This window comes from Rhinopithecus roxellana, chromosome 13 (assembly GCF_007565055.1).
Source record: "Rhinopithecus roxellana isolate Shanxi Qingling chromosome 13, ASM756505v1, whole genome shotgun sequence".
NCBI lineage: Eukaryota > Metazoa > Chordata > Mammalia > Primates > Cercopithecidae > Rhinopithecus > Rhinopithecus roxellana.
In genome coordinates this window covers 103,843,857-103,868,755 of record NC_044561.1, presented here as the reverse complement: position 1 = coordinate 103,868,755, position 24,899 = coordinate 103,843,857, and the positions used below count along the sequence as shown (strand labels likewise).

Genomic DNA, 24,899 nt, shown 5'->3' with positions numbered 1-24,899 from the left:
TCAGAAGGAAGTGAAATCCTCTATCAAGGTACTTAGTACATGTTAATACCTAGTGAGGGTACTACAATCACGCTCCTGAGTCTCCGGTCATGATTGTCCTTCGGTCACTTCCAAACTGGAAGCCACTGTTATTTTCAGCCTTTGAACCTGAAGCTTTGGGTGAAGAAGAGCCCTGGGTCCGTCAGTCCAGTGGCCACCCTCTTCTGTTTCCCCACTCAGTGACCTCATACCAGGTGCGTGGATGAGGGTTGTGGCCACTGTTTGCCTGGTTTGGGGTGGTGTGGGGTCGGTGTCCTGCTGGCCAGGGCTGCTGTCTTCAGCAAACTTTAGGGAAACCTGGGCCCTAAGATTTCAGCTCTTAGGCCCCAGAAAGCCTCTGACAATCACTAGGCTCAATCCTTCCTCACTCCAGCCTCTCTAGAGGTCCTGTCCTGGCCTTGTGCTGTGACTGGCCCCACAACAATTTTGGGAAGAAACCCAGGAATGCGCAGAATGGGAGAGATAAAGTCTTGATCTTCAGGGTAACCTAGACTCCAAGCCCTCACCAGACGAAGCCATATGGACACAGGGACCAGGGAGGTTGGCAGGTTCTACAGTTACTGCTTCCCTTGTGAGTCAGGTCAGCCCTAGGTACTCCGCACTGCTCTCACCACGGTGAGTGGGGGACTCTCATCTGCCAGCACCCTTGCTGCCCCCAAGTGTTTCCAGGAAGGTGGTGAGAAAAGTGACAGCTGGTGAGAGAGAAGGCTCGTGGGCCCCCTCTACTGGCTAAAAGGTGTTTTTGGGGTGCAGGGCTGGCCAGGCACTGTGGGGTGGGCACCCTCAAGGGGCTTGCAGAAAAGATTCTGGGTGGGCAGGTGAGACCTAGAAAACCTACGGCAAGACACTGGGTGCTTACGCAGAGAACCTTCCGGGAGCACAGTGGCTCGCCCTGGCCATGGGATGAGTTTTTAATGTGAGGCAAAATCAGTCCACAATACAAAATCTAAAAATCACACCCACTTTTCCCACTTGGCTCCGGGGGAGGGGGGAAGCTGGGGGTTTCTTTTGCCTGCAGGGTGTGGGGAGGAGCAGAGGAGGGCCAGGAGAAGGAGAGGGAAACAGAGGCCACAGAGGCCTGGCTGGAGGTATCCTGCTGCCCCCTGCCCTGTCCTGGAGCTGCCCTCAGCCTCCTGTGCCCTCTGCCCATGCACGCCTGTGTGGGCCCAGCCCCCATCTGTCTGGTCTGGCCCTGAAAGGCTCGGGCACCAGCCGCATCATTTCTCTTTCTTCTCCAGCCCCTTTGATGCTGATGCCTCTGTTCCTTTGGATTCTGTCACTGCCGCTGGATCCTTAGGATTTGACTCCTCATAACTGACCAAAAACAAAACAATAATAATTCATTTAGAGGACAGGGTGAGCAGAACCTTGGTTGTCCCCTTCCCCCACCCGCATCCTAGGAAAGCGCCTGGTCACATGCAGAGCGTCAGCCCTGTGTCCACTGCCCAGCACCTAACAGCACCTGGCCCCAGCCCTACCGCATGCCCTCCTCAGACAGGCTGCTCTGCTTTCTCTGAGCCCGGGGGTGCCAGGAGGCAGCAAGGGCAGCACCCAATGGAAGAGAGGTTGGGCCTGGGCTTGTGTGGGCTGACTTCAAGCTTCCTGAACCTTCTGCTATAGCGTGGAAAAAGGGGCGGCCATGACAAGGCTACAAGAGATGGAGATAGGCTGCCTCCCAGGGCACACAGCATCAAACAGCTCAGCCCCAGAGGTGAGGGCACTGCTGTACTGGCAAGTGGCAAGGTGCTGCTTTGAAGACAGACACCCTGGCTTAGCTCCTTCTATGGGCTTCACTTTTCAAGCAACTGAGTTCATGCCAAGGACAATACACATATTTCCTCAGCAGATCAACCCCGTGAGGCAGGAATGTGCCCACTTACAGATGAAGAAAGTAAGTGACTTGCCTAAGGTTATACATATTCCTTGAATGGTAACAGTATTTACTACTGCATGACAAGGGCCATTTCTATCCACTATGATGTGGGCCCCGCATTACTGTTGAGGGCAGGAAGCTTAGGCGTTGTCCTGCTTCCCAGCCCCATGGCTGGGTGCAGCCACTGCCCAGTGGTTGTGGAGGAGCTGCCTCTTGCGGCCTACTCCTGGTAATGTTCCCTGCCCTGTACAGTGGAGCTGCAGTGTCTGCCCTACCTTGGGCCTCGGGGCAGTAGGGGGAAGCGGGCAGGTGGGCACCCGCTGGGCATTACATGGCGCTGGGATTCTGCGGGCGCCGGCGGCGAGGGCCAGCTAGCTTCTGTTGCATGGAGTCGGCCAGGCTGGCTGGGGAGCCCGAGACTGTGGGGAAGTGGGTGAGCCTCGGGGTATGAGGCAGGATTTCCGCCGAGGACTCGTAGCTGTGTGAGAGACAGAGAAGAGACAGAAAAAAGAGATGGATAGGGAAAGACTAAGGGAAGACAGAGACTTCCTTTCCAAAGAGCAGAGAGCAGAACCATCTTGTTTTTACCTATTTCTGCACTTCCAGATTTTATGGAAAGAATATTTGGAAAATGAAAAAAGAAAAGATGTACCTAGACAAAGGGACATCAGGCCACTGTGCAAAAGAACAAGCATGCTCTAGAAGTGTATATGCTGCTGTGGAAACACCTCTAAGAAATACCGTGGAAACGCAAGGTGCAGAATGCTCGAAGAATGCCACCGTCTGTGCAAGATGATGTATACACACGTATGCATTTCAGTGCACAGGTGTCTGAATGTGTAACACTGTTGGCCTCTGTGAGGTGGCTGGAGCATGAGGGTGCTCTCTCTGTTACAGCTCTGGAATTTTTAACTATGTGAATGTGGTACCTATATAAACATAAGTAAATCAATTAAAAAAGGGGGGAATAAAAGGGAAAAGTAAAACAAAAGGTGGAGAATCAGGGGAGAGAAATGGGGAGGAAAGAGGGAGAGACAGACAAGAGAGAGAGAGAGAGATCACTTGCTTTTTACCCCAATCTAAGAATGTCCAGGGTAGGAGTGGAGGACAAAAAGTGGGGGCAGGGTACCTGTATGGCAGAACATTTAGCACCAAGCAGGTAAAGGCCACGGGCACTCTCTGCCTTGTGTATTCAGAGCTTTGCCTGATGAGGGCACAATAGCATTGGGAGGTTACCCCAAGGGGAAGGGCAGGGAAACCTGGGCTGGATGGGAGGCAGAGGGAGGGTGAGAGGTGGGTGCTAAGCTCAGGGATCAGGTGCCATGCCCACTCCCAAAGCTCCCCGAGACCTGTCCCTAAGTTCACCCCTAGCTCCCACTTGCCTAAGACCACAGAGCTTTGCTGGGCGAGGCAATGTGGGCAGGCAGGCTGCGGGCTGGGGATTCTAGGCAGGACAGGGAGGGCAGAGGCAGGTCCGGGGGAGGGGTGAGTCACAGGCTCCCCTGCGGGTAGCCAGGTGCACAGGAGGCCCTGGCAAGCACTCTAGGGACAGCTTGGAGGCCAGGCAAGTGGAACTGGGCGGAAGGCACCCGAGTAGGCAGCTTTAATCGCAACTGGCAGCTATTTCTAGGTCCCTGGCAGGCAGGGTCGGCAGTGCTGGGGGCAGACAGCTGTTGGAGTCACGCAGGCCTTGGGGTATGGGTGGGGCTGTGTGCAGGATGTGGCAGGTGTGGATATGGCCCTGGGGAAGGGGTATCTGTGTGAGATACAAACAGATGAAGAGAAAGCAGTGAGCTGTGGGTTACAGCCACAGAGGTGAATGAACAGGGACTGACACCTGCCTTCTACTCAGGGCACTTTCTACCACACTAGGGCATCCCACACGCCCCCTGTTCTATTACTTACATGTGAAAACTGAGCCCATGAGAGGGGAAGACATGTCTGAAATCACCTGGGGGCAGAGTCACCAGGGCTTCTGACAGTAGGCAGAGAAAAACCCACAACAGCTATTCTTAAGATCTGGCTAGCATTTGGATGGGGGGATGTCTAGAGGGCCCTGATGCCTTGTGCTCCCCTGGATCCTGGCTCAGGGGAAGGTTCCTACTGGTACCCACAGGCCAGGTACCCATGTACTACTGGTGGAAAGGGCGAGGGGTGGGGCTGGTGGCAGGAACAATGTTCCTCCAGAGAGGTGTACAGACACCACCAGTAGGTTCCACTGACTGCCAGCAGGTGCACTGGTGCCCATGAGGACATCTGCCCCCCACTCTGCCTTACCTGAACATCTCTGTCACTTCTCCCTTGGCCAGCGCCACCAGGACAGGAAAACCGATGCAGGCGGGGACCAGGTATAGGAGGGCAGGCTATGAGAGGACACAGGCTGGTGAGACCATGCTGGGCACAGCACTGCTTCAGGGCCACACCCAGCACCCCAAACCCCTCCTGGGCTGAACTGAAGGACAGTGACTGGTCCAGGACCACAGCAAATCAGTGGCTGGGCCTGAACCCAGGGCTAACTCCCAGACAAGGGTTGCTCCTCCTGAGAAGGAATGCAAGAAAACTAAGAAATTCAAGCAGGCAGGGCTTCATGGGTTCCCAGGGGTTTGGCTGGCAGCATCTGAATCACCTGGGTCACTAGGTTCAAAATGCAACTTCCTGGTTTGGTCCTACTCCCAGAGACTCTGCTTCCTGACATCTGGGGCTCACACCTGCATTTTAGCAAATGCTCCAGATGCTATTATAGTGATGATGACGCCACAGCTGCTATGTAATGAGTACTTGTTGCAGCCTGTATTAAGATGACCTAGCTGGTCACTGGCTCCCCCAGGATTCACATCCAAGCAATTTGGCACGTCTGTGCCGAGACTCCTGATAAAGCTGGGTTTGGAGAAAAGGATAGTTATACTAAGACCCCAATCATGAACATCTACTGTACAGGCACTGAGCTTAGCCTTCCCAGGAATAGTCAGCCCACTGGCACATCCCATGATGCTTATCCTTTTGCAGAAGAGGAAGATCAATGCTTCACAAAGAGAGGGCTCAGAGACCCAAAATTTTTTTTTTTTTTTTTTTTTTTTTTGAGATGGAGTCTTGCTGTGTCACCCAGGCTGGAGTGCAGTGGCGTGATCTCGGCTCACCGCAAGCTCTGCCTCCCGGGTTCATGCCATTCTTCTGCCTCAGCCTCCCAAGTAGCTGGGACTACAGGCGCCCACCACCACGCCCGGCTAAGTTTTTATAGTTTTAGTAGAGACAGGGTTTCACTGTGTTAGCCAGGATGGTCTTGATCTCCTGACCTCATGATCCACGTGCCTTGGCCTCCCAAAGTGCTGGGATTACAGGTGTGAGCCATTGTGCCCAGCCGAGTTTCTTTTTTTGTTTGTTTTTTGAGACAGAGTCTTGCTCTATCTCCCAGACTGGAGTGCAATGGTGTGATTTGGCACACTGCAACCTCTGCCTCCCAAGTATCTGGGATTACAGGTGTGCACCACCATGCCCAGCTAATGTTTGTATTTTTCAGTAGAGATGGGGTTTCACCATGTTGGCCAGGCTGGTGCACTTGTGTTCTTTCACATGGAGTCAAGTCCCTTGCTACATGCTCTGTAAGTCCCTCTAATTTCCCTCATAGCATTCCCTAGCAAAAATTTTTTTTTTTTTTTTTTTTTTGAGACAGGATCTCACTTTGTCTCCCAGACTGAAATGCAGCGATATGAACATGGCTCACTGTAGCCTTGACCTCCTGGGCTCAAGTGATCCTTTCACCTCAGTCCCACAAGTTGCTGGGCCTACAGGTGTGAGCCTCCATGCCTGGCTAATTTTTAGGGCCTGGTAAATACTCAATGAATGGTTCCTTCATGGTGCTTCTTCATGGGTGCTCATGAAGTGAAGAGATTGTCCTGAAGAGGGTGAGGAGACTTAATTTTTTTTTTTTCTGAGACACTGTCGCTCTTGTTGCCCAGGCTAGAGTGCAATGGTGTGATCTCAGCTCACTGCAACCAAACCTGGCTGGAGACTTCAATTCTTAATGTAAAGCCTGCCCTTGGCCAGAGAACAAATAAATCTTTCCCACATGCCCTTGATCCTAATATTCAGACTTATTTCTTGCCATCTGCCATAGGTGGGCTGTGATCAATACTGTATTATGTATATTAAATTATTGAATCTAACAATCCCTAAGTAGGCTGGGAGTGGTGGCTCACGCTTGTAATCCCAGCACTTTGGGAGGCTGAGGTGGGTAGATCAGCTGAGGTCAGGAGTTTGAAACCAGCCTGGCCAACGTGGTGAAACCCTGTTTCTACTAAAAATACAAAATCAGCTGGGCGTGACGGTGCATGCCTATAACCCCAGCTACTTGGGAGGCTGAGGCAGGAGAATTGCTTGAGCCCAGGAGGCGGAGGTTCCAACGAGCTGAGATCACACCACTGCACAAAGGCAGAGGTGTCCCTTACCTAGAGCACTGGGACTACCTGTGTGTTGGATAGCAGGAGACCCCATGGAACACGGTCCCCTCACGTCCTGGATCCCCTTTCCAAGAAGAATTTTTAGAGGTGCCCACTTGGATGACCAGGGAGAACGGCTGGGCTGCTGCCATTCTCCCTAGTCATCAGGCTGGGCCAGGGTTCAGGAGTTCATTAGTCCGGAGTCCAGATAGCCACCCAGGGCCCAGCCTGGCTGCAGTTTCCCGATAAAGGAGGACTCCTGTGTGACAGAGCTCTGAATGGGAGCCTTTTCCCAGTCCAGCCAGGCAGAAGGCGAGGTTGCCACCTTGTGGCCACTGGGGGAATTGGCTCTGGGCTTGGACTCCACTAAGGGGCTGAGAGCTGCAGAGACGTCCAAAAGCCCTCTTAACTAGTCCTCCAATCCAGGTCCAGTCACTCTCTGCCACCCCCTGCCATATGCATGTTACTCTCAGCTTACACGCGCTTGAAGCCCTTGAACAGAAGTGAGAGGCAGTTCCACAATGGTTCTTGGTTTTTCTACTTATGGGCTAGGGGCCTTTTGACCTTCTATAAAATAATACTAGGACTAAATGAGTCATTAGCAAAAGAGTTCAGCACAGTGCCTGGCACAGAGTGATTTAAAAAAACCCCAGCTTTGGTGATTAATTCAAAGATGACTCGTCTGTATTTGGTCCCTGGGGAAGAGGAAAGGGGACAGAAGCAGCAAGCCCAGAGTTCCATGGTTACTGGGTAGTGCCGGGATTCACAACAGGGCTCCCTTAGCCCCTGTTCCATGCTGTCTTTCCCATGGCCAGGGCTTGACAGCCTGGGTGTGGTTTCTATGCTGACCCAGGTTTGAATCCCAGCTTTATCACATACTTGCAGTGTGGCACCTCAACTCGTTTCCCCACCTGTTCACAAGGACCCTCATGGGTGCAGAGCCTGGCACGTGGAAGTGCTTAGCGAACAGGAGTTCTTATTATTTCCAGCAGAGAGTAGGGCAATCCTGTCTGCTCACTTTCCCCTGAATCTTCCCCTCTCAAGGCCACAGTGAAGGCTCCCAGTCCTTGTGCTATGTTGCCTCATTCTGTGGCAGCTCAGTACTCCATCCTCATCTTGGTGGGAGAAGGAGGCAGAGCCTGGGCTACTTGGGAGTAGGGGGAGGGAGGCCCCAATACCCAACACCCACTCCAATCCTGTTCTTCTCTGTCTGCTTCCCACTACCAAGGCTGAGAAGCCAAACCCTCTTTCCTGGACTCTCCTGTAGCCAGGGTTGCTTTAGGACCCCAATCTGGCCCATGAGATGCTGAGAGGGTTCTGGGAAAGTTCCTGCCTTCCTGATGAAGGAAGCAGTCATGGCTGTTATGCTTTTCCCTCCTTCTTGCCTCTAACGTGCCCATGCTGCTTGGCGCAGTGGCAGCCATCTTGCAACCACAAATGAAAGGCCAAGAGAATCACAGACATGACTGCTTCAACACCAGTGAAGAGTGCTTATCTCTGGACTGCTTGCATTTGCAAATAAATCCTCTGTTAAGTTCCTCTATTTGCAGTGAGGTGTTCTTGACACTCTGATACCATCCTGCTCACCTGAGCATGCTTGAAGATGTGCATGATGAAGATGGTAAGGCCCAGGCCAAAGATGTAGGCTGCAAAGCTGGTGTAGAAGTAGGTGTGGGTATTCTTCTTCAAGCTTCAGGGAAGGTGTGAAGAAAGAGGCGGGTTAGATACAGGTTAGATATAACACCCCTTCTGAGGGAGCTGGGGAAGACCCTAGAGGTTGTGGGGGTGGGAGTCTGGAGGTGGGTGTCCATGCTGACACTGCCCCAGCTATGTGTCTCTGGACAAGTTGCTTTCCTTCTCTTAGCCTCAGTTTACTCATCTGCAAAATGGGAAAATGAGGAGCTCATCTCCTTGGTAGTCATGAATGTCAAATGCTACAACCTAGAACAGTGGCCGCAAGATTTTAGTCAGCATAAAAATCATCTGGAAAGTTTGTGAAAAAATGCAGGATTCAAGGTCCCATCCCCAGGGAGTAGATCTAATAGCTCTAGAGCAAGGTCCAGGAATCTGCATTTTGAAAAAACATCTGCGGTGAATCTCATACTGTTGGATCATGCTTTGAGAAACACAGATACAGAAAATGCAAAGGTAAGTTACTACTTTTAAGTGCAGTGGACGTAATAGTTCAGTAGCCGATTTGTGGTACTAACAGATGCTGGCTGCATAAATAAATGCCAGTGGCTTCCTGGAGGTGATTCATCCAAGATCAGCTTCAGAACAAATGAATCATATGCAGCCCGACATTGCCATTACGTGACTTCCCTCTCCAATGCCAGCTCCATAACCTCTGCATGTCCCCAGTGCCTGGGATGTGCCCAGCCAGTACTAAGGACTCAATTAACATTTGTGGAATGAATGAGTGCTTCTGATGCCCTTCTCTCCTTGTCCTGGGTGCTTCTAAGCCTTCAGCTGCAAGTACATTGAGAACTTCCCTATCGTGAGAACTTGGGTACAAGTGACTCCCTTTGGGAATGTTGCACTGATTCTGGAATCAGCTGAGGAGCTGCTTATGCTGTGAGCCCAGGCTAGAAATGAGACTCTGTCTCTGAGGGTGCTGGCAGTCGAATCTGTTTCCAGCAAATAGCCTGGGGGCTTCTGATGGGTTTCACTTTGTATTACCTCTGAACAGCCAGGAGTAGACACGGCTGGCATAGACATCCCTTTAGTTACAGACTGGCCAGGCCTCTTCCAAAGGTGACTGTGAGCCCATATGCTCCTAAGGTTCAAAGTGGCACTACACTAATAACCCAGGTGTATGTGAGTGGGAAAAACCTAAGTTTCACATGGAAACTGGATTTCAGTGATGCTGGTAGTAAGTCTCTCATTATCACTGTCACTGTTATTACTGCTTTTGAAACCTAAGTTTCACATGGAAACTGGATTTCAATGATGCTGGTAGTAAGTCTCTCATTATCACTGTCACTGTTATTACTGCTTTTGCAACTATCAGGCATGAGGAAACCAAGAGTTCACAAACCACCTCAAAGTTAAGTGCACACACTGCCAGCCCTCACAGGGATGCGGAGCATAAAATGAATGGAGCTGTTGCTGGCGCCCCCTGCTGACGGCAAGTCCTGTTGCACACAGGTGCATTAACTCGGCTAAGACCTTTCCTGTGTTTTAAATGCTGACCTAAGTTGGCCCATCTTCTCTCGTGCTGTCTACAACAGACTGAAAAATGTCTGAGTAAAGAGAGGGCAGGGAACAGCTAGAGCAGCTGAGACATGATGACCTGACCCTAGGCTGATAAAAGATGATGATGATGACTGCAACCAGGATTCAACCAAGAGCTACTGAGGTCAGTATGTGCTCAGCACTCTCTCCAGATTTTCATGGTAGGAACTCTTGTTATTAACTCAAGATGAGAAACCGGAGGCTCAGGAAGGTCAGGCCACTTGTCAAGGTCACACAGTGAAAAAGGACTGTGAGTACCACCAGGCCCTTGTGGGTTTAAAACTCTTGGCCTGTGATTCTTAAAACATTTTTTTGACCACAAGCTCTTCAAACACTTAGAACTTCAAGATGCAAAATGCAGATAAAATCAGAATTGCTCTGGCTGCTGTGGGGTGGAGGGTCTGGTCCCCTGAGGTACCTTCTCTGGGTTCCTGAAGGCCACTGGAGAATCCCTGGAGAACCCCATGCTGGGGCAGGCCCTCACTCACTCACCTGATGTCAAAGCGCAGCAGCAAGGCAATGAAGATCCCTGTGGGAGAAAGCCGGGGTTAGAGAGTGAAAGGGAAGCAGCAGGGCAGTGACCTAACAAGAGACTGGGTCCTGGTCCCCAACCTGGTGTTCCGTCTTGGAGTAATCATTGGAGACCAAGGGTGTGGCCAATACTCTCAAGTGCCAGCAGAAAGTCCCATTTCTCTGCCTACAACAATGAGAGTGGCCCAGGATTTTGCTTTGGCCTGGGACTACAATGACCCAGCCCCTCACTGCACCATACTGTCACACTGTGACTGCCCAAATGCTTATCAAGTGCCTACGTACCAGACGCTATGGGCAATGCAGGAGTAGGCAAAATAACTGCTCCCACAGAGCTCAGCCAGGGGGACAGGGTAGCCACACTGTGACATACCTCAAATAGTCATGGTAATCACTGTGAGACTGCAACTGTTAAAGAGCGCTTCCACTTTGGAAGGCCGAGGTGGGTGGATCACGAGGTCAGGAGTTCAAGACCATCCTGGCCAACATGGCGAAACCTCGTCTCTACTAAAAATACAAAAATTAGCCAGGCATGGTGGCACGCACCTGTAGTCCCAGCTACTCAGGAGGCTAAGGCACAAGAATTGCTAGAACCCAGGAAGTGGAGGCTGCAGTGAGCCGAGATCGCACCACTGCACTCCAGCCTGGTGACAGAGCAAGACTCTGTCTCAAAAAACAAAACAAAAACCGAAAAACAGCCAGGTGTGGTGGCAGGCACCTGTAATCCCAGCTACTTGGGAGGCTGAGGTTGCAGTGAGCTGAGATCACACCACTGTACTCCAGCCTGGGTGATAGAGTGAGACTCCGTCTCAAAACAAACAACAAACAACAAACAACCCCCCTTCCCCCAATCTGCCAGGAATGGCGGTGCACACCTGTAATTCTAGCCACTTGGGAGGCTGAGGCAGGAGAAATGTGCTTCCCATGTCTTGAGAAGGTATAACAGGATGAGACCTAGGCTGGGCGGGGGCGAAGGAGGGGAAAGAAGGAAGGCTTCTTGGAAATGCCACATGCCAGGAGGAGAGAACAGCATGTGCAAAGGTCCTGGAGAAAGAGGGCTCAGGAGATGTGGCAGGGACTGAGGGGCCACTAAGGCAGCATGCCTACCAGCAGGAGATGAGATGGACCAGCCCTGTAGGGCCCTGAGGATCATGGGGAGGAGTCGGGTCTTTATCCTCAGTGAAGAGATGCCCTGGAGGAGTTCTGAGCAGAACAACCTAAACAGATTTTGAAAAAGGCCCCTGTGGCAGCTGTGTGGCTGGATGGGAAAGGAGGAGGGGCAAGTAGCGGGCCATTTGAAGGCTCCACAGGAGCATAGGAGAGGGTTACCTCGGTCCACCCACCTCACTCTGAAACTTCAAAACCAAGCCAATTATAAGCAATGGTGCTGCGAAAAAAGAGAAAGAGACATCCCAGAAGTCTAAGCATCCCCAAAACACAGCCAAGCAGTCCTGCCCCTGTGCTATACACAAACCCTGTGTGTCTGCCTCCCTCACTGGGCTCTGAGTCTCATTTACTTGAAGGAAGGCGTTGATAAGAAGCACTGCCTGGGCGGGCACAGTGGCTCACACCTGCAATCTCGGCACTTTGGGAGGCTGAGGCAGGTAGATCACCTGAGGCCAGGAGTTCAAGACCAGCCTGACTAACATGGTGAAACCCCGTCTCTACTAAAAACACAAAATTAGCTGGGTGTGGTGGCACATGCCTGTAATCCCAGCTATGCAGGAGGCTGAGGTTGCAGTGAGCTTAGATTGTGCCATTGCACGCCAGCCTGGGCAACAAGAGCAAAACTCCATCTCAAAAAAAAAAAAAAAAAAAAAAAAAAAAGAAGCACTGCCTGTCAACATATGATTAATTTTAAAGAGGGAAATGAATTAGTTCTCGATGAATACTCTGTAGGAGTAGGGAGTTGGTTGGGGAGAGAGCAGACAACTGCAGTTATTCTGCAAACAAACTGGGAACTCAGCGTCCCCTGGCAGCTGATTTCTACAAGTGTTCTCCAGCTAATCCAGGAGTCAGAGTTCTGCCAGGGGCTCTCACTCCTAAAGTGCATCTGGCCTTCCAAGCAACGCTCCATTGAGCCTCTGTTATCAACTTACATTTATTGTGATTGCGGGACTACTGGGGATATAGATAGAGGGTGGGGGAAGGACAAATATGTCGAGATACCCTGTGCTTGTCTCAAGCCCAGAACTTATGACAAGGACACGGGGGAAGTTTGTGTGGGTGCCTGACAGACCGTGCCCTGGAGAGTGAGTCAAATGCTTTACAGGACTCCATTTCTTCTTTCTGACGGAGATGCCTTCTACTGGGGAAGCAAGCCTCCCTGCCTCACAGCACTGCAAATTATGAAGACACATGGGTGCAAGCCCACACCCCCATGGCCTCCGGCAAGTCAAACCTGTGTCCTTATCTGTAAAATGCAAATGCCCTCTATCTCACTGGACTGCTGGGAGAAGTAAATATAACATAAAAAGCACCTAGCACCATTCTTGGTACACAACAGGTGCTTGATAAATGGTAGCTGTTGCGATTACCATCTTATTACTGCTAGTGCTGCTGTAACAGCAGTTCTGACAGCGTAGCCTTTTTTCCAGCCGGATAGCGCTGGTTTGAGTCCTGGCCTTGTTGCTTACTAGTGTGTGAATTTGTATCAGTCCCTTTACTTCTGAGCTTCAGTTTCCTCACTGGTAAAACAGGAAAAGCCTCTGTGTCACCTCCATGTGTCACAAGATGCAACTGTCACAAATAGAAGTGCCTGTATCAACCTAGGTGATCAGAATTGCTAATAGCATCCTGCCCTGAAAAGTAAGTCAGCCTTTAATCTGCTGCTTTAAAAGAATTCCTCTTCTTTTAAAAAAAATAGATGGGGTCAGCCAGGCGTGGTGGCTCATGCCTGTAATCTCAGCACTTTAGGAGGCCGAGGTGGGCAGATCACCTGAGGTCAGGAGTGTATACACACATACACATACACACACACACACACACACACATATATATATAATCTCACAATTTGCCCAGACCTTCTTTTTTTTTTTTGAGACGGAGTCTCGCTCTGTCGCCCGAGCTGGAGTGCAGTGGCAGGATCTCAGCTCACTGCAAGCTCCGCCTCCCAGGTTCACACCATTCTCCTGCCTCAGCCTCCCGAGTAGCTGGGACTACAGGCGCCCGCCACCTCGCCCAGCTAGTTTTTTTTGTATTTTTTAGTAGAGACGGGGTTTCACCGTGTTAGCCAGGATGGTCTCGATCTCCTGACCTCGTGATCCGCCCGTCTCGGCCTCCCAAAGTGCTGGGATTACAGGCTTGAGCCACCGCGCCCGGCCTGCGCAGACCTTCTTAACAGACAGGGTCTCACTCTGTCACCCAGGCTGAAGTGTAGTGGCACAATCATAGTCTCACTGCAACCTTAAACTCCTGGGCTCAAGCCATCCTCCTATCTCAGCCTCCAGAGTAGCTGGGACTACAGGCATGAGCCACCATAAAGTGGCTAATTTTTTTTTTGGTAGAGATGAGGTCTTGCTATGTTGTCCAGACTGGTCTTGCACTCCTGGCATCAAGCGATCCTCCCTACTCAGGCTTCCAAAGTGTTGGAACTACAGGTGTGAGCCACTGTGCCCAGCTAAAACCTTTTTTTTTTTTTGAGACAGAGTCTTGTTTGTTGCCTAGGCTGGAGTGCAGTGGCACGATCTCAGCTCACTGCAAGTTCCGCCTCCTGGGTTCACACCATTCTCCTGCCTCAGCCTCCCTAGTAGCTGGGACTACAGGCGCCCGCCACCATGCCAGGCTAATTTTTTATACAGACAGGGTTTCACCGTGTTAGCCAGGATGGTCTCAATCTCCTGACCTCATGATCCGCCTGCCTTGGCCTCCCAAAGTGCTGGGATTACAGGCGTAAGCCACCACGCCCGGACTAAAACCTTCTTCTTTTAAGCAAGCTTCTAACCCTCTGACTCTGAGACTAGGAAGACAAGTACGTCCCCTGGGTTCACTGCCCCCATTACTGAGCCCAGATCAGCAGACACACAACACCTGAGCCTCAGTCACTTCAGCTGCCTTCAGAGTGGCAGCTCAGCTTTGCCATTAGTCTCTTTCTTGACTGGTAGTTTGAGCTGCTCCTGCCCCAAGGTGAGGCCAGGCTGTGGGTGTGCAGAATGTGCTCTCCTGCTTGGACCGTGGATGGGGCCCCTGTGTCCATACCCACAGACACACTGACTAGAACCCACACGCAGATCCAGGGACTCAAAGGCCAGTTTCTGCAGACAAGCAGGTTTGCATGCACATGCTCCTCTGCTGAGAGTAGACACAGGAGCCCACGTGTGTGTTCTCCCTGGAGACATCTTGACACAGGGAGGAGCAGCAAGGGGGCTATGGCAATTCTGGTACATCTGTGATGCTTGCAGACACTGGGAAGGGGTATGTGTATGTGTGGGTGTGTGTGAGAGGGGTTCAGTCCATTAAGATTGTCATGAAATGTGCTTTTTCAGTGTACCTCAGTCTGTCATTAGACTTTTACTTTTGTAGTTCTTGAGCAACATCTGCTCACCTAGACCAGAGGCTCTGTGAAGACAGTCTTGTTCACTGACGCCTGACCAGGGCCCAGCCTGGGGCATGGCACCTGATTGGCACTTTGTAAATAGATGTTAAGGTGGAACGCTTCACCAAACCCTGGCCTGATCCAGCCTTACTTTTTCTCTTTCTCAGCTGGTAAGCCTGTCTGTTTAGCAGTAATCCCCTTGCTCCAGGGAATACTCTCTCCACCCCTTTCACATGGCCCCCACCCTAGCAGGCTCACCTGGAATGACGACATCTCCAAGTCCCAGCATGGCAAAGTTGTTTGCTTCGAGGCCTTTCTCCAGCAGATCCTGGGGAAACACCACTGAAGGGGGAGGTGGGGATGTGAGGAGTCAGCTGGAGCCCAGTTTACTTTGTATTTTTTTTTTTTTTTGAGACAGGGGCTTACTCTATTGCCGAGGGCAATGAGGATTGCAATCGGGAGTGCAATAGCATGATCTTGGCTCACTGTAACCTCTGTCTCCTAGGCTCAAGTGATTCTCCTGCCTCCTGAGTATTTGGGATTATAGGCACCCGCCCCATTTTTGTATTCCCAGCTTAATTTGACTCCTAACCCCGCATTCTTGTTGTATGAAACTCACACATTTGTGTTTCTGGGTGGGACGTGGGGGATGAGGCAGTGAGAGGATGCAGGGCAATGTCTCCATCGGAGTCACAGCTGGTTAGAGCGGGGAGGAATCGGGTCATCTAGGTTGAAGGTTTAATGCCTTTACTGAGCTATAACTCAAATAACCACACAATTTCAGTGCTTTTTATAGCTATAGAATACTTTGGTTAAATGGGATTGACACTAAAGCCCAGTATATAAGAAAAAAGCCACACAGTGCCAACATCTACAAGGTTTCCCATCTCACAACAGGGGTATGGACAGATGGTGGCCCTTGTTCTGAAGCAGGGTGAGCCTGGCTACAAGCTCCTTCTGTATTTGCTGAGGGAGAAAATGCCACACACCCGCAGATTCCTTCCTTAAGGCCCCTCACTCAGAAATCTTGCTGGACAGCTTGTTTGAATAAATACAGATTAGGGAGAAATGTCTCCCTCTGTGTCTAGTTGTAGCAAAAGGAGGTTGTAACTGGATTTCATCCATAGGGCCTTGCAAGCAGGGTAGTTACAAGTGGGCTTTAAAGTCTGACTTGTGGGTCTGTGGGTTTGAGCCCTAGCTCTGTGCTCTGCACAGTTTACTTACCTGCCTTAGTTTTCTCACCTGTGAAATGGGTAGACAACAGAACTGACCCCTCAGGATAGTAGTGAAGATTAGATGATTTGTACACACTGTTAACTGCTACCCCATGCCTTCTTTACTAATCCAGTCCTGGTTTTGTGTGAGGCAGTCTTTCCAGGTGATAGGTCAAGTGTGGTGCAAGACTAAGCCACTCAGGAAAATCCTGTTCCTTGAATTCCTTACTTGCGGGTAGGGGGTCAGCTCTGACCAACAATATGTTTCTTTTTGAGATGGAGTCTCGCTCTGTCGCCCAGCCCAGGCTGGAGTGCAGTGGCACCATCTCCGCTCACTGCAACTTCTGCCTCCTGGGTTCAAGTGATTCTCCTGTCTCAGCCCCCCTGAGTAGCTGGAATTACAGGCATGCGCCAACACGCCCAACTAATTTTTGTATTTTTAGTAGAGATGGGGTTTCACCATGTTGGCCAGGTTGGTCTCAAATTCCTGACCTCGTAATCTGCCTGCCTCAGCCTCCCAAAGTGCTGGGATTACAGGTGTGAACCACCACACCTGGCCATTTAAAAAAAATTTTTATTTTTTATACATACATACATACATATATATATATATGTATATATATTTGAGACGGAGTCTTACTCTGTCACCCAAGCTGGAGTGCAGTGGTGTGATCTTGGCTCACTGCAACCTTCATCTGGCCAACAATATGTACACAGAGGTACACAGGGTTTTTGCGTAAGCTTGTGCTTCCCTAATACATGAATAGGTACCCTTGCCCTGCCTGCCTCTTCCTGCCTTGTATGTACAACGCACAGTGATTTGGCAGATTCTCTCTCAATCCTGGTACCATTCAATTCTGAGTGGCAGAGACTATAGTCTCCATTTTACAGTTCTAGAAACCAGGGCTCAGAGAGGACAAGTGTTCTCCCCAAGGCCACACAGTCAGCAAGTGGCAGAGCTGAGATTCAAGTCCAGGAAGCCTGACTTCAGCATATGTGCACTTCACTGTTCTGCCTTTCTGCCACTGAGCTCTAGTCCTAGCAGTAGAAGGCAGTGGGTCTTCCCCCTAGCCCAGAAAACCAGACCCTAAGTATCAGAAACCAAATATGACAGTACCACTTCCCTGCTCGGAGCCTTCTAGCGGCCTACGGGGCAGTGTTCAAGCTCCTTGGACAGGCATCTTTGGCTTCCCAAATCTGGCCTCTGCCTACCTCTTTCCAGCCTCTTTTCCCTGAACTCAGCTACGCCCACTCCCTGATTCTCTGCTCCCAGGTCCCTCCATGCACCTTCCTGCCTCCAGCCCTTTGCTGAAGCTGTACATTATCTTTCAAATGCCCATACTGCCCCTGCATGGTTGGGAAATGTGTATTCATCCTTCATGACCCAGAAAAGATTTTCCTGACACTCTGGCTGGGTTCTCTGGGCTTCCACACTTCCGGACTCATCCATTAAGGCATGTGGGGAATGGAATAGCTGTTGCTCCAGCTGGCCCAGCATCTGTTCCCTTGCTCTGGAGAACTACTCTCCCCTTGTACACTTGGTTCTGGGGGGCCGCCAATTCCAATACTCTGCCCCCAGGCACTGAAGAGGACAGTGACACTGGCCTGTCCATCACGATCCTCCATTTCTCCAGTGGGAGTGTCTGGATCATGGGTCAGGCCAGGCCTTGTAGGTTTATTCAGGCCAAAGCTGGGAGAAACCTGTTTTCCTCTGGGGTCACTAAGCTGGAACCACAGAATTCAGGAGCTGTTTGTGGCCATGAAGCTCTCCCCAACGCAGGGAGAAAGGCTGTCCACAGTGGTGGGGAGTGAGTCACGAGAAAGACAGCTGTTTCTTGATTCCCTGAGTGGAATCTCCCCCAGTCTCCCCCAACTACTGCCTGTCGCCACGAGTCAGTGCTTTCATGGCACGTGCTCACTGTTGCCTGCCCTCCCGGCAGCATCTTCCTCTCTTCCTTGCTAGCATGCCTGACGGATTCTGTTCCCCTCTTTGAGTCTTGTAATCCCAGGAGGTGATTCTCCACTAGTCTAAAGCTTAAACTCTAAGCCAATCATGTTTCCTATCCCCTTCACTGGTGAATGGTTTAGACTTGGGCCTGTGACCCAGTTTTGGCCAATAAAGTATGAGGGAGGCTGCACGGGAGATTTGGGGAAAACCATCCCTCCCTGAGACATCATTTCCCCTTTCTTTTTCTGGACATGGCTATGTGAGGAGTCAATGCTGGGAGCTGCGGCAGCCATCTTGGGACCATGAAGGGATGACCTAAGGGGCAGGTGGACATGCTAAGAATGCTCCTGAAGTAACCTTGGCTCTTGGTGAAGAGAAGGTTATTAACCCACTCTGAGCCTGCTACACCTGGGCTTGCTGTAGTGTGAGATGACAAAACTCCTCCCTGTTTAAAGACAGTTAACACAGGTTGAGTATCCCATATCTGAAATGGTTTGACCAGAAATGTTTCAGACTTTTTTTGAATTCTGGAATATTTGCATATACATAATGAAATATTTTGGGGATACAACCTAAGTTTAAACATGAAATTCACATTATACATATAGCTTGAAGGTAGTTTTATATATGTACACATATACATACATATATTTACATATATATAAATTTTAGAGACAGGGTCTCATTCTATCATCCAGGCTGGAATGCAGGGACATGATCATAGCTCACTCCAGCCTGGATCTCCCAGGCTCAAGTGATCCTCCTACCTCAGATCCTCCCAAGTAGCTAGGACTACAGGTGTGTGTCACCACATCTAGCTAATATTTTAATTTTTTGTAGAGATAGGGTCTTGCTGTTACCCAGGCTGGTCTTGAACTGCTAGCCTCAAGTGATCCTCCCGCCTCAGCCTCCTAAAAAGAGTTTTATACAATACTTAAAATGCTATTTTCTGCATGAAACAGTTTGTGTTAAGTCCTTATGTGTGGAATTTTCCACTTGTGGTGTCATGTCAGTATTCAAAAAGTTTTGGGTCTTGGAGCATTCTGGATTTCAGATTTTCGGATTAGAGATGCTCAACCTGTAGGTGGATTTTCTATTACTTATAAAGAGTGGATACACTGAAGAACCAAACCAAGGCAGTTTCAGCGGCACGGGATAGATAGCACCTGACACTCAGGTACCAAGGGGACCCCAGTGAGGGGTGCTACAGCTCTCGGCTTAGAGATTTTCTCTCCTGGAAAGCCCCTGCATGTGCCCCCCGAGTTGGGTTAAACAGTTCCCTCTACGCTTGCTCCCATTTTGCCTCATTTCACACCATGCTCCACCATGACCAAGTGGCCAGAGGCCGGGGCCTGGGCATGATGAACACAGTCAGATGAATCAATGAGAATAAGGAAACCAGGCTGGAGAGCCACAGGAGGAAGAGGTACATGGGGAAGAGATAGGAGGATGCACTGACTGAAACGGGCTGTGGGGGCATGGCCTGGCAGGGGTAGGGGAGGGGTTCCCTGTGGCGGGGTGGTCACTTACGTTTTATTGGTGCCTCAAAGGACTTGGCCACTGTCACCATCACATTGGTGCCAAATACCTAGAAGGAGAGAAGAGCAGTATGAAGGAAGGAAGGGGCTGTGGGGAAAGAATGGCTGTCCCTGGGCTTCTAGAAGTGCTGTTGCCTGGAATCTGAGGGGAGCTGGGAAGGGCTCCGGTGCAGATCTGAAGTTGAGGTGAGGTGGCCACTGATACTGGTTCTGGGCAACAAAGAGGGGAAATTCGAGGGAGTATAGAAAGGACCTCTGATGGCCCAAGCCAGGCAGCCTATGTTTGTTCACAGTTCTGTTCCTCCCAAGTGATAAAATCCTCCAGCGCCACCCACTCAAGAGAAGAGGCTGCTTGGGGCCAGGAAAAGCGTGCCCGAGTCAAGCTGACCTCAGTCCCTCTGTGATGCCTCTCAGAGTCAATGTGAGAGGCATCACAGGCCAGGGCTGGTGTGCAGCTGAGCACAGATGGCCTGTCCTCCCAGGTAAATGCCCTTGCTGGGCCCATTCATCAACATTCTTCCACCCCTACCTGAACTTCTCTGAGTCTCAACTCCCTTGCCAAGGAGACATGGGATTTGGTAACACCCCTACTGGCAAGGAAGATATGCAGGTGGTTGGAAGGCACCGGCATGAGTGTGCTCTCAGAAAGAGGTGGAATCTGCTCTCTCTGGCTCCATCTCACATATGGGCCCAGAGAGGACTTGCTCTGGGGTCTGGAACTTCAGCCCAAAACAGCTCTTCTCCATCAGATGACTGCCACTTGGGCCAGAGAGGCAGGGAAGCAGGAAGATAAGATGGCCCTGGAGCCAGACATCCTTGGCATCCCTGCCTGACTTACCCAGAAGACATCGTAGATGAAGAGTCCGCCCAGCAGGATGCAGCCAGTGCTGACATTGTTGAGGTGCAGGAGCTCTACTCCATTAAGGGAGAAGGCCAGGCCAAAAAGGTTGTTGGCAATCCAGTGCTGAGGAAAGCGGGGAGTGAGACCAGCTTGCTGTGCCCCACCCTGCCCTGTCAACCCCATCCTCCCCTTCTGCCCAGGTCCTGGCTACTCACCTTCCTCAGCAGGTACCAGACGCCAACGATGCTGCTCAGGCCCAGGCACACCAGGTCCTTGGTGTCAAATTCATAATTGATGATCTCTGAGCAGAGAGGCCAGGTAAGTCCACTCCCTGGGGTGGGGCTATCCCTCCCACCTGTCAGCCCCTGGATGGAGGAGGGCATGGCTATGGGTACTGTGAGAGGTTCACAGGCTGGGGGGGCTAAGCTTTGGCTGCCCCAGATTAGTGTGAGTTTCAGGAAGGGGAGAGCTCACTGGAGCCACTCCAACCCCTCCAATTTCCTACAGGAGGGAATGGAGGCCCAGAGAAACTCACAAGCCTGGCACAGGGTCAGCGGGAAGTGGTCTTTGGTGTTAGAAGCACAGGCTTTGTTACTTGTACCTGGGTGACCTTGGGGAAGGCAGTTCCCTCTCTGAGCTTCAGTTTTCTTATCTGTAAAAAGGGGATAACAGCATCCCCTCTGAGGGCTGCTGTGAGGAATAAGTAAGACAGTCCTTACAATGCGTCCAGCACAGTGCCTGGCACATAGCGGGTGCTCAGTCAATGCCAGCTGCCACTGAACCCAGGTCTTTAGAAAGGTCTAAGTTAATTCTGGAATCTTTCTTCTTCGCCACCAAAGGATGAAGAAGGTTAGCGGCAGCCTTAGTTCACTAGCAGGCAATGAAGAAGGGAAGAGATGCAGGTCTCAAGGAAAGGCCAGAGTCCCCGAGGCTGCTTTCGTAGAGGGCCCTGTGGTAGACATCTTGATGTTAGACCATTCTTGATTGCTTCCAAGCTTCCTAAGAAGACAACTAGAGGCTGTGGAGTTTGCCGGGAGTCACAGAGTCCAGCCACTCCTTTCACATTCCAGAGTGCAGCTGACTGCTTGCTGCTTGTCCCCTAATTTGTTTTTTCCTCTGTGGTAAGAGCACCCTGATTTGTTTTCTATAAAGTATCTGCTAAACTTATTTAGCATAACCACAGAGGCATGGCCTTCGCGCTGTCACACACAGACACAAACACACGTACGACACAATCAATATCTACATTTAGCCCCCCAAATGCATTCCTTCTGAGGCTCATTTATATGTCTTCATGTGCCACAGCCCATCATTTAAATAATGGATGTTTTCAATGCCAATTCCTTTGTTGACTTTCTCAATATCTTCTGCAGACATCTTCATGACCCCAACACACAGAGCATGCTGTTTTCCTTCTGCTGTGACTGCTACAATGGTATCTACCGCAGCAGGGTACAGCTTAGCTCCAGGAGAAGTTAAACCTGGACACATAATATTTGCGCCGCTGAGTACAAATTTGATAGCTCCTTTATCAACCTGCTGGTGTGGCAGGATAAAAGGGTATTTGTGAAGCAATCTTAGAGTTGGACAAAAAGGCCCCTTTCTTTGTCTAAAAAACAGTAATTCTCCACTTACGGTAAGGATTTCTGTATGTTCGTGGCATCGGACTATTTTGACAGGATCTTTCTTAGGCATGATTTGATTAAGCCATGGTTCAATACCTGGAAATTGCTCTACCAGTTGGCTCTTAATGCCCTTAATAACTGACGTTTTCAACTGGATGCAGTTGGACACACTTTCCTTTTCATCAAACTTCTTGAACATGATCCAGGGTGAAGCGGGCGACAACAGGGAAACAAACGGAATTGGCAAAGCTCCGGTAGAGTCCCCCTGCAGGAAGGCCAGCGCCGGCACCACGCGGATTGCCGGACGGTCAGAGCCGTTGTCGCTAACCGGAAGATGACACAGCCAGCGCGCTTTACGGCCCGGTGAAATCTGACAACTTCCGCTCTCTAAACGCCACGTCACGACTGCGCTTGGCCCGCTGTTTTTTCGACTGCTGATTCTTCTCCAATGAGAATCGCTGAAACAGTAGGGCTTGAGAAGCAAGAAGTGATACGAATGCTTTCTCCTTGCCGAAAGAGAGGACTGGAGCTGCGCACCCTGATGAGTTAGGTCTAACTGGACACGAGCCCAACTCACGGCCATTTTCCAGCTTCTCTTACAGCTAAATGGACCCGGGATATGGATGCCTCTTCCCTCTGGCTGGGCAGTGGAGTGATGACACCACCCTGACCCGAGGGCCAGCGCTGTATATGACGGAGCATGAGATAGATAGGATCTGGGATCTTGAAGACTCTGTGGTACAAGCTTAGCCTTTTTACTATTTTATTTATTTTTTTAGACAGGGTCTTGCTCTGTCGCCCAGGCTGGAGTGCAGTGGTGTGACCGTGGCTTGCGGCAGCCTCCACCTCCACGGCTCAAGCGACCCTCCTGCATCAGCTTCTCAGTGTTGGGATTACAGGCATGGGTCACCGCGCCTGGCCAAGCTTAGTCTTTTTTTTTTTTTTTGAGACAGGGTCTCACTCTGTCGCCCGGGCTTGAGTGCAGTGGCGCGATTTAGGCTCACTGCAACCTCCGCCTTCCCAGGTTCAAGCAATTCTCCTGCCTCAGCCTCCCAAGTAGCTGGGATTTCAGGTACACTCCACCATGCCTGGCTAATTTCTTTTGTATTTTTAGTAGAGACGGGGTTTCGCCATGATGGCCAGGCTAGTCTGGAACTCCCGATCTCAAGTCATCTACCTACCTCAGCCTCCCAAAGTGCTGGGAGGCATGAACCATCTCACCTGGCCCAAGCTTAGCCTTAAAAAAAAAAAAAAAAAAAAAAAAAAAATCAACAATTGTTTCTTTGACAGAAATTCCTTAGAGATGCACAAAGTAATCACATAAAATTGCTGCCGATTAGGGACAAGACAGCATGTGCTAGGCACCAGTAAGAGAGAGTGCTATGGCCAGGCACGGTGGCTCACGCCTGTAATCCCATCACTTTGGGAGGCCGAGGTGGGCGAATCAAGAGGTCAGGAGATGGAGACCATCCTGGCTAACACGGTGAAATCCCATCTCTACTAAAAGTACAAAAAAATTAGCTGGGTGTGGTGGCGTGCGCCTGTAGTCCCAGCTACTCGGGAGGCTGAGGCAGGAGAATGGTGTGAACCCAGGAGGTGGAGCTTGCAGTGAGCCAAGATTGTGCCACTGCACTCCAGCCTGGGCAACAGAGTGAGACCCTGTTTCAAAAAAAAAAAAAAAAAGTGCTAGATTTCACATGCTCAGTATTTTACAAAAGAGAAATACCTGCTGGGCGTGGTGGCTCACTCACACCTATAATTCTAGCGCTTTGGGAGGCTGAGGTGGGTAGATCACTTGAAGTCAGGAGTTTGAGACCAGCCTGGCCAGCATGGCAAAACTCCATCTCTACTAAAAATACAAAAAAATTAGCTGGGCGTGGTGGCACACGCCTGTAATCCCAACTACTCAGTTGGCTGAGGTTTCAGTGAGCTGAGATGGTGCCACTGCACTCCACCCTGGGTGACAGAACAAGGCTCTGTCTCAAAAAACAAAAAACAACAACAAAAAAGAAATACCTGCTATTTGGTCAAGCCATTGATAATCTTGTTACAGTATTTGAATCCATACCCTAACCTGCAAATCCCAGGATCTCCATACTTCCTCATAGTTTGCATTTTTTTTTTAATTAATTTTTTTGTAGAGATGAGGTCTCACTATGTTGCCTAGGCTGGTTTCAAATTCCTGGCCTCAAGTGATCATCCTCTCTTGGACTCCCAAAGTGCTGGGATTACAGACATGAGACACTGTTTCTGGTCAGTTTTTATTTTTGAAAAAGAGCTGTGGAACCCCCTTTTCAAACCTTAGGTGAGGCACTGATCACACTAAAAATATATATGAATAAAATAATCACGAAGGCCAACTTTGACTGAGTGCTTACTATGAGCCAGGCAGCATGCTGAATGCTTTCCACTTACTGACTCGCCATCTTAACAACATGACTGTGGAGGTCCCAGATTAACACTTTCATTTTACAGATGGGAAAAAACAAAACAAAACAAAACAAAACACCCAATGCTCAGAGAGGTAAGGCATTCACCCAGGGTCCCATGTCTAGGTAGTAGCAGAGTTGGGATGTGAATCCAGGCCATGAGATTCCAGAGCCCACTTCTTCCATCATTCACTCTATTGGAGAACCCCAATATTGGAGAGACAAAGGGAATGGCAGAGGAAGATACTCAAGGCACACTACAGAGGAAAGTGGTTAGCACTGACCTTCCTTGTTTTCCCCAGAACCCTGTGTGAAGAGCAGCTGGTACTGTCGATTTGGAAAGGTGGCCGGAAAAAACTTATTCATGAAGGGGCTGGAAGGAAAGACAAAGCAAGTCGGCAAACAGAGCCCCCATGGGTAATCAGCCTTAACACTCCCCTGCCCCATTTACAGCTGGCACCCTTACAGCTGTCCTGATAGGTAGGTGTTATTGTTCCCACTCTACAGATGTGAAAACAAAGGCCCTCAAAATGTAAGTGATTTGCCCATAGTCACACAGGGGTCCTATATCTCGGCTGAGACTCAAACCTAGGTCTTTTCACTCAGTGATTTCTGTATTGCCTTTTTGTTAACATCAAAGAAATGCAAAGCAGAAGC

At 50.3% G+C, this 24,899-nt stretch overlaps 1 protein-coding gene across 5 annotated transcripts in view; it reads right to left on the bottom strand.

Annotated features, from left to right (window-relative positions):
• Window positions 1-24,899, bottom strand: part of HM13 (histocompatibility minor 13) — a 56,208-nt gene continuing 31,309 nt past the window's right edge. The window contains exons 4-13 of one of the 5 annotated variants that reach the window (XR_746718.2): window positions 24,527-24,615; window positions 20,404-20,489; window positions 20,186-20,311; window positions 19,340-19,397; window positions 14,906-14,989; window positions 10,075-10,111; window positions 7,936-8,038; window positions 4,190-4,275; window positions 2,188-2,390; window positions 1-1,353 (exon numbers count right to left, since the gene is read on the bottom strand). Coding sequence is in view for 3 of the 5 variants with exons in the window: in XM_030914270.1 (XP_030770130.1) it covers window positions 1,257-1,353; window positions 4,190-4,275; window positions 7,936-8,038; window positions 10,075-10,111; window positions 14,906-14,989; window positions 19,340-19,397; window positions 20,186-20,311; window positions 20,404-20,553; window positions 21,824-22,396 (1,314 nt within the window). In the remaining 2 variants the exon portion in view is untranslated. Of the gene's footprint in view, window positions 1,354-2,187; window positions 2,391-4,189; window positions 4,276-7,935; window positions 8,039-10,074; window positions 10,112-14,905; window positions 14,990-19,339; window positions 19,398-20,185; window positions 20,312-20,403; window positions 20,554-21,823; window positions 22,625-24,526; window positions 24,616-24,899 lie in introns of those variants that run through there. The other 4 variants (XR_004052584.1, XM_010352804.2, XM_010352803.2 and 1 more) reach the window with 4 other exon arrangements.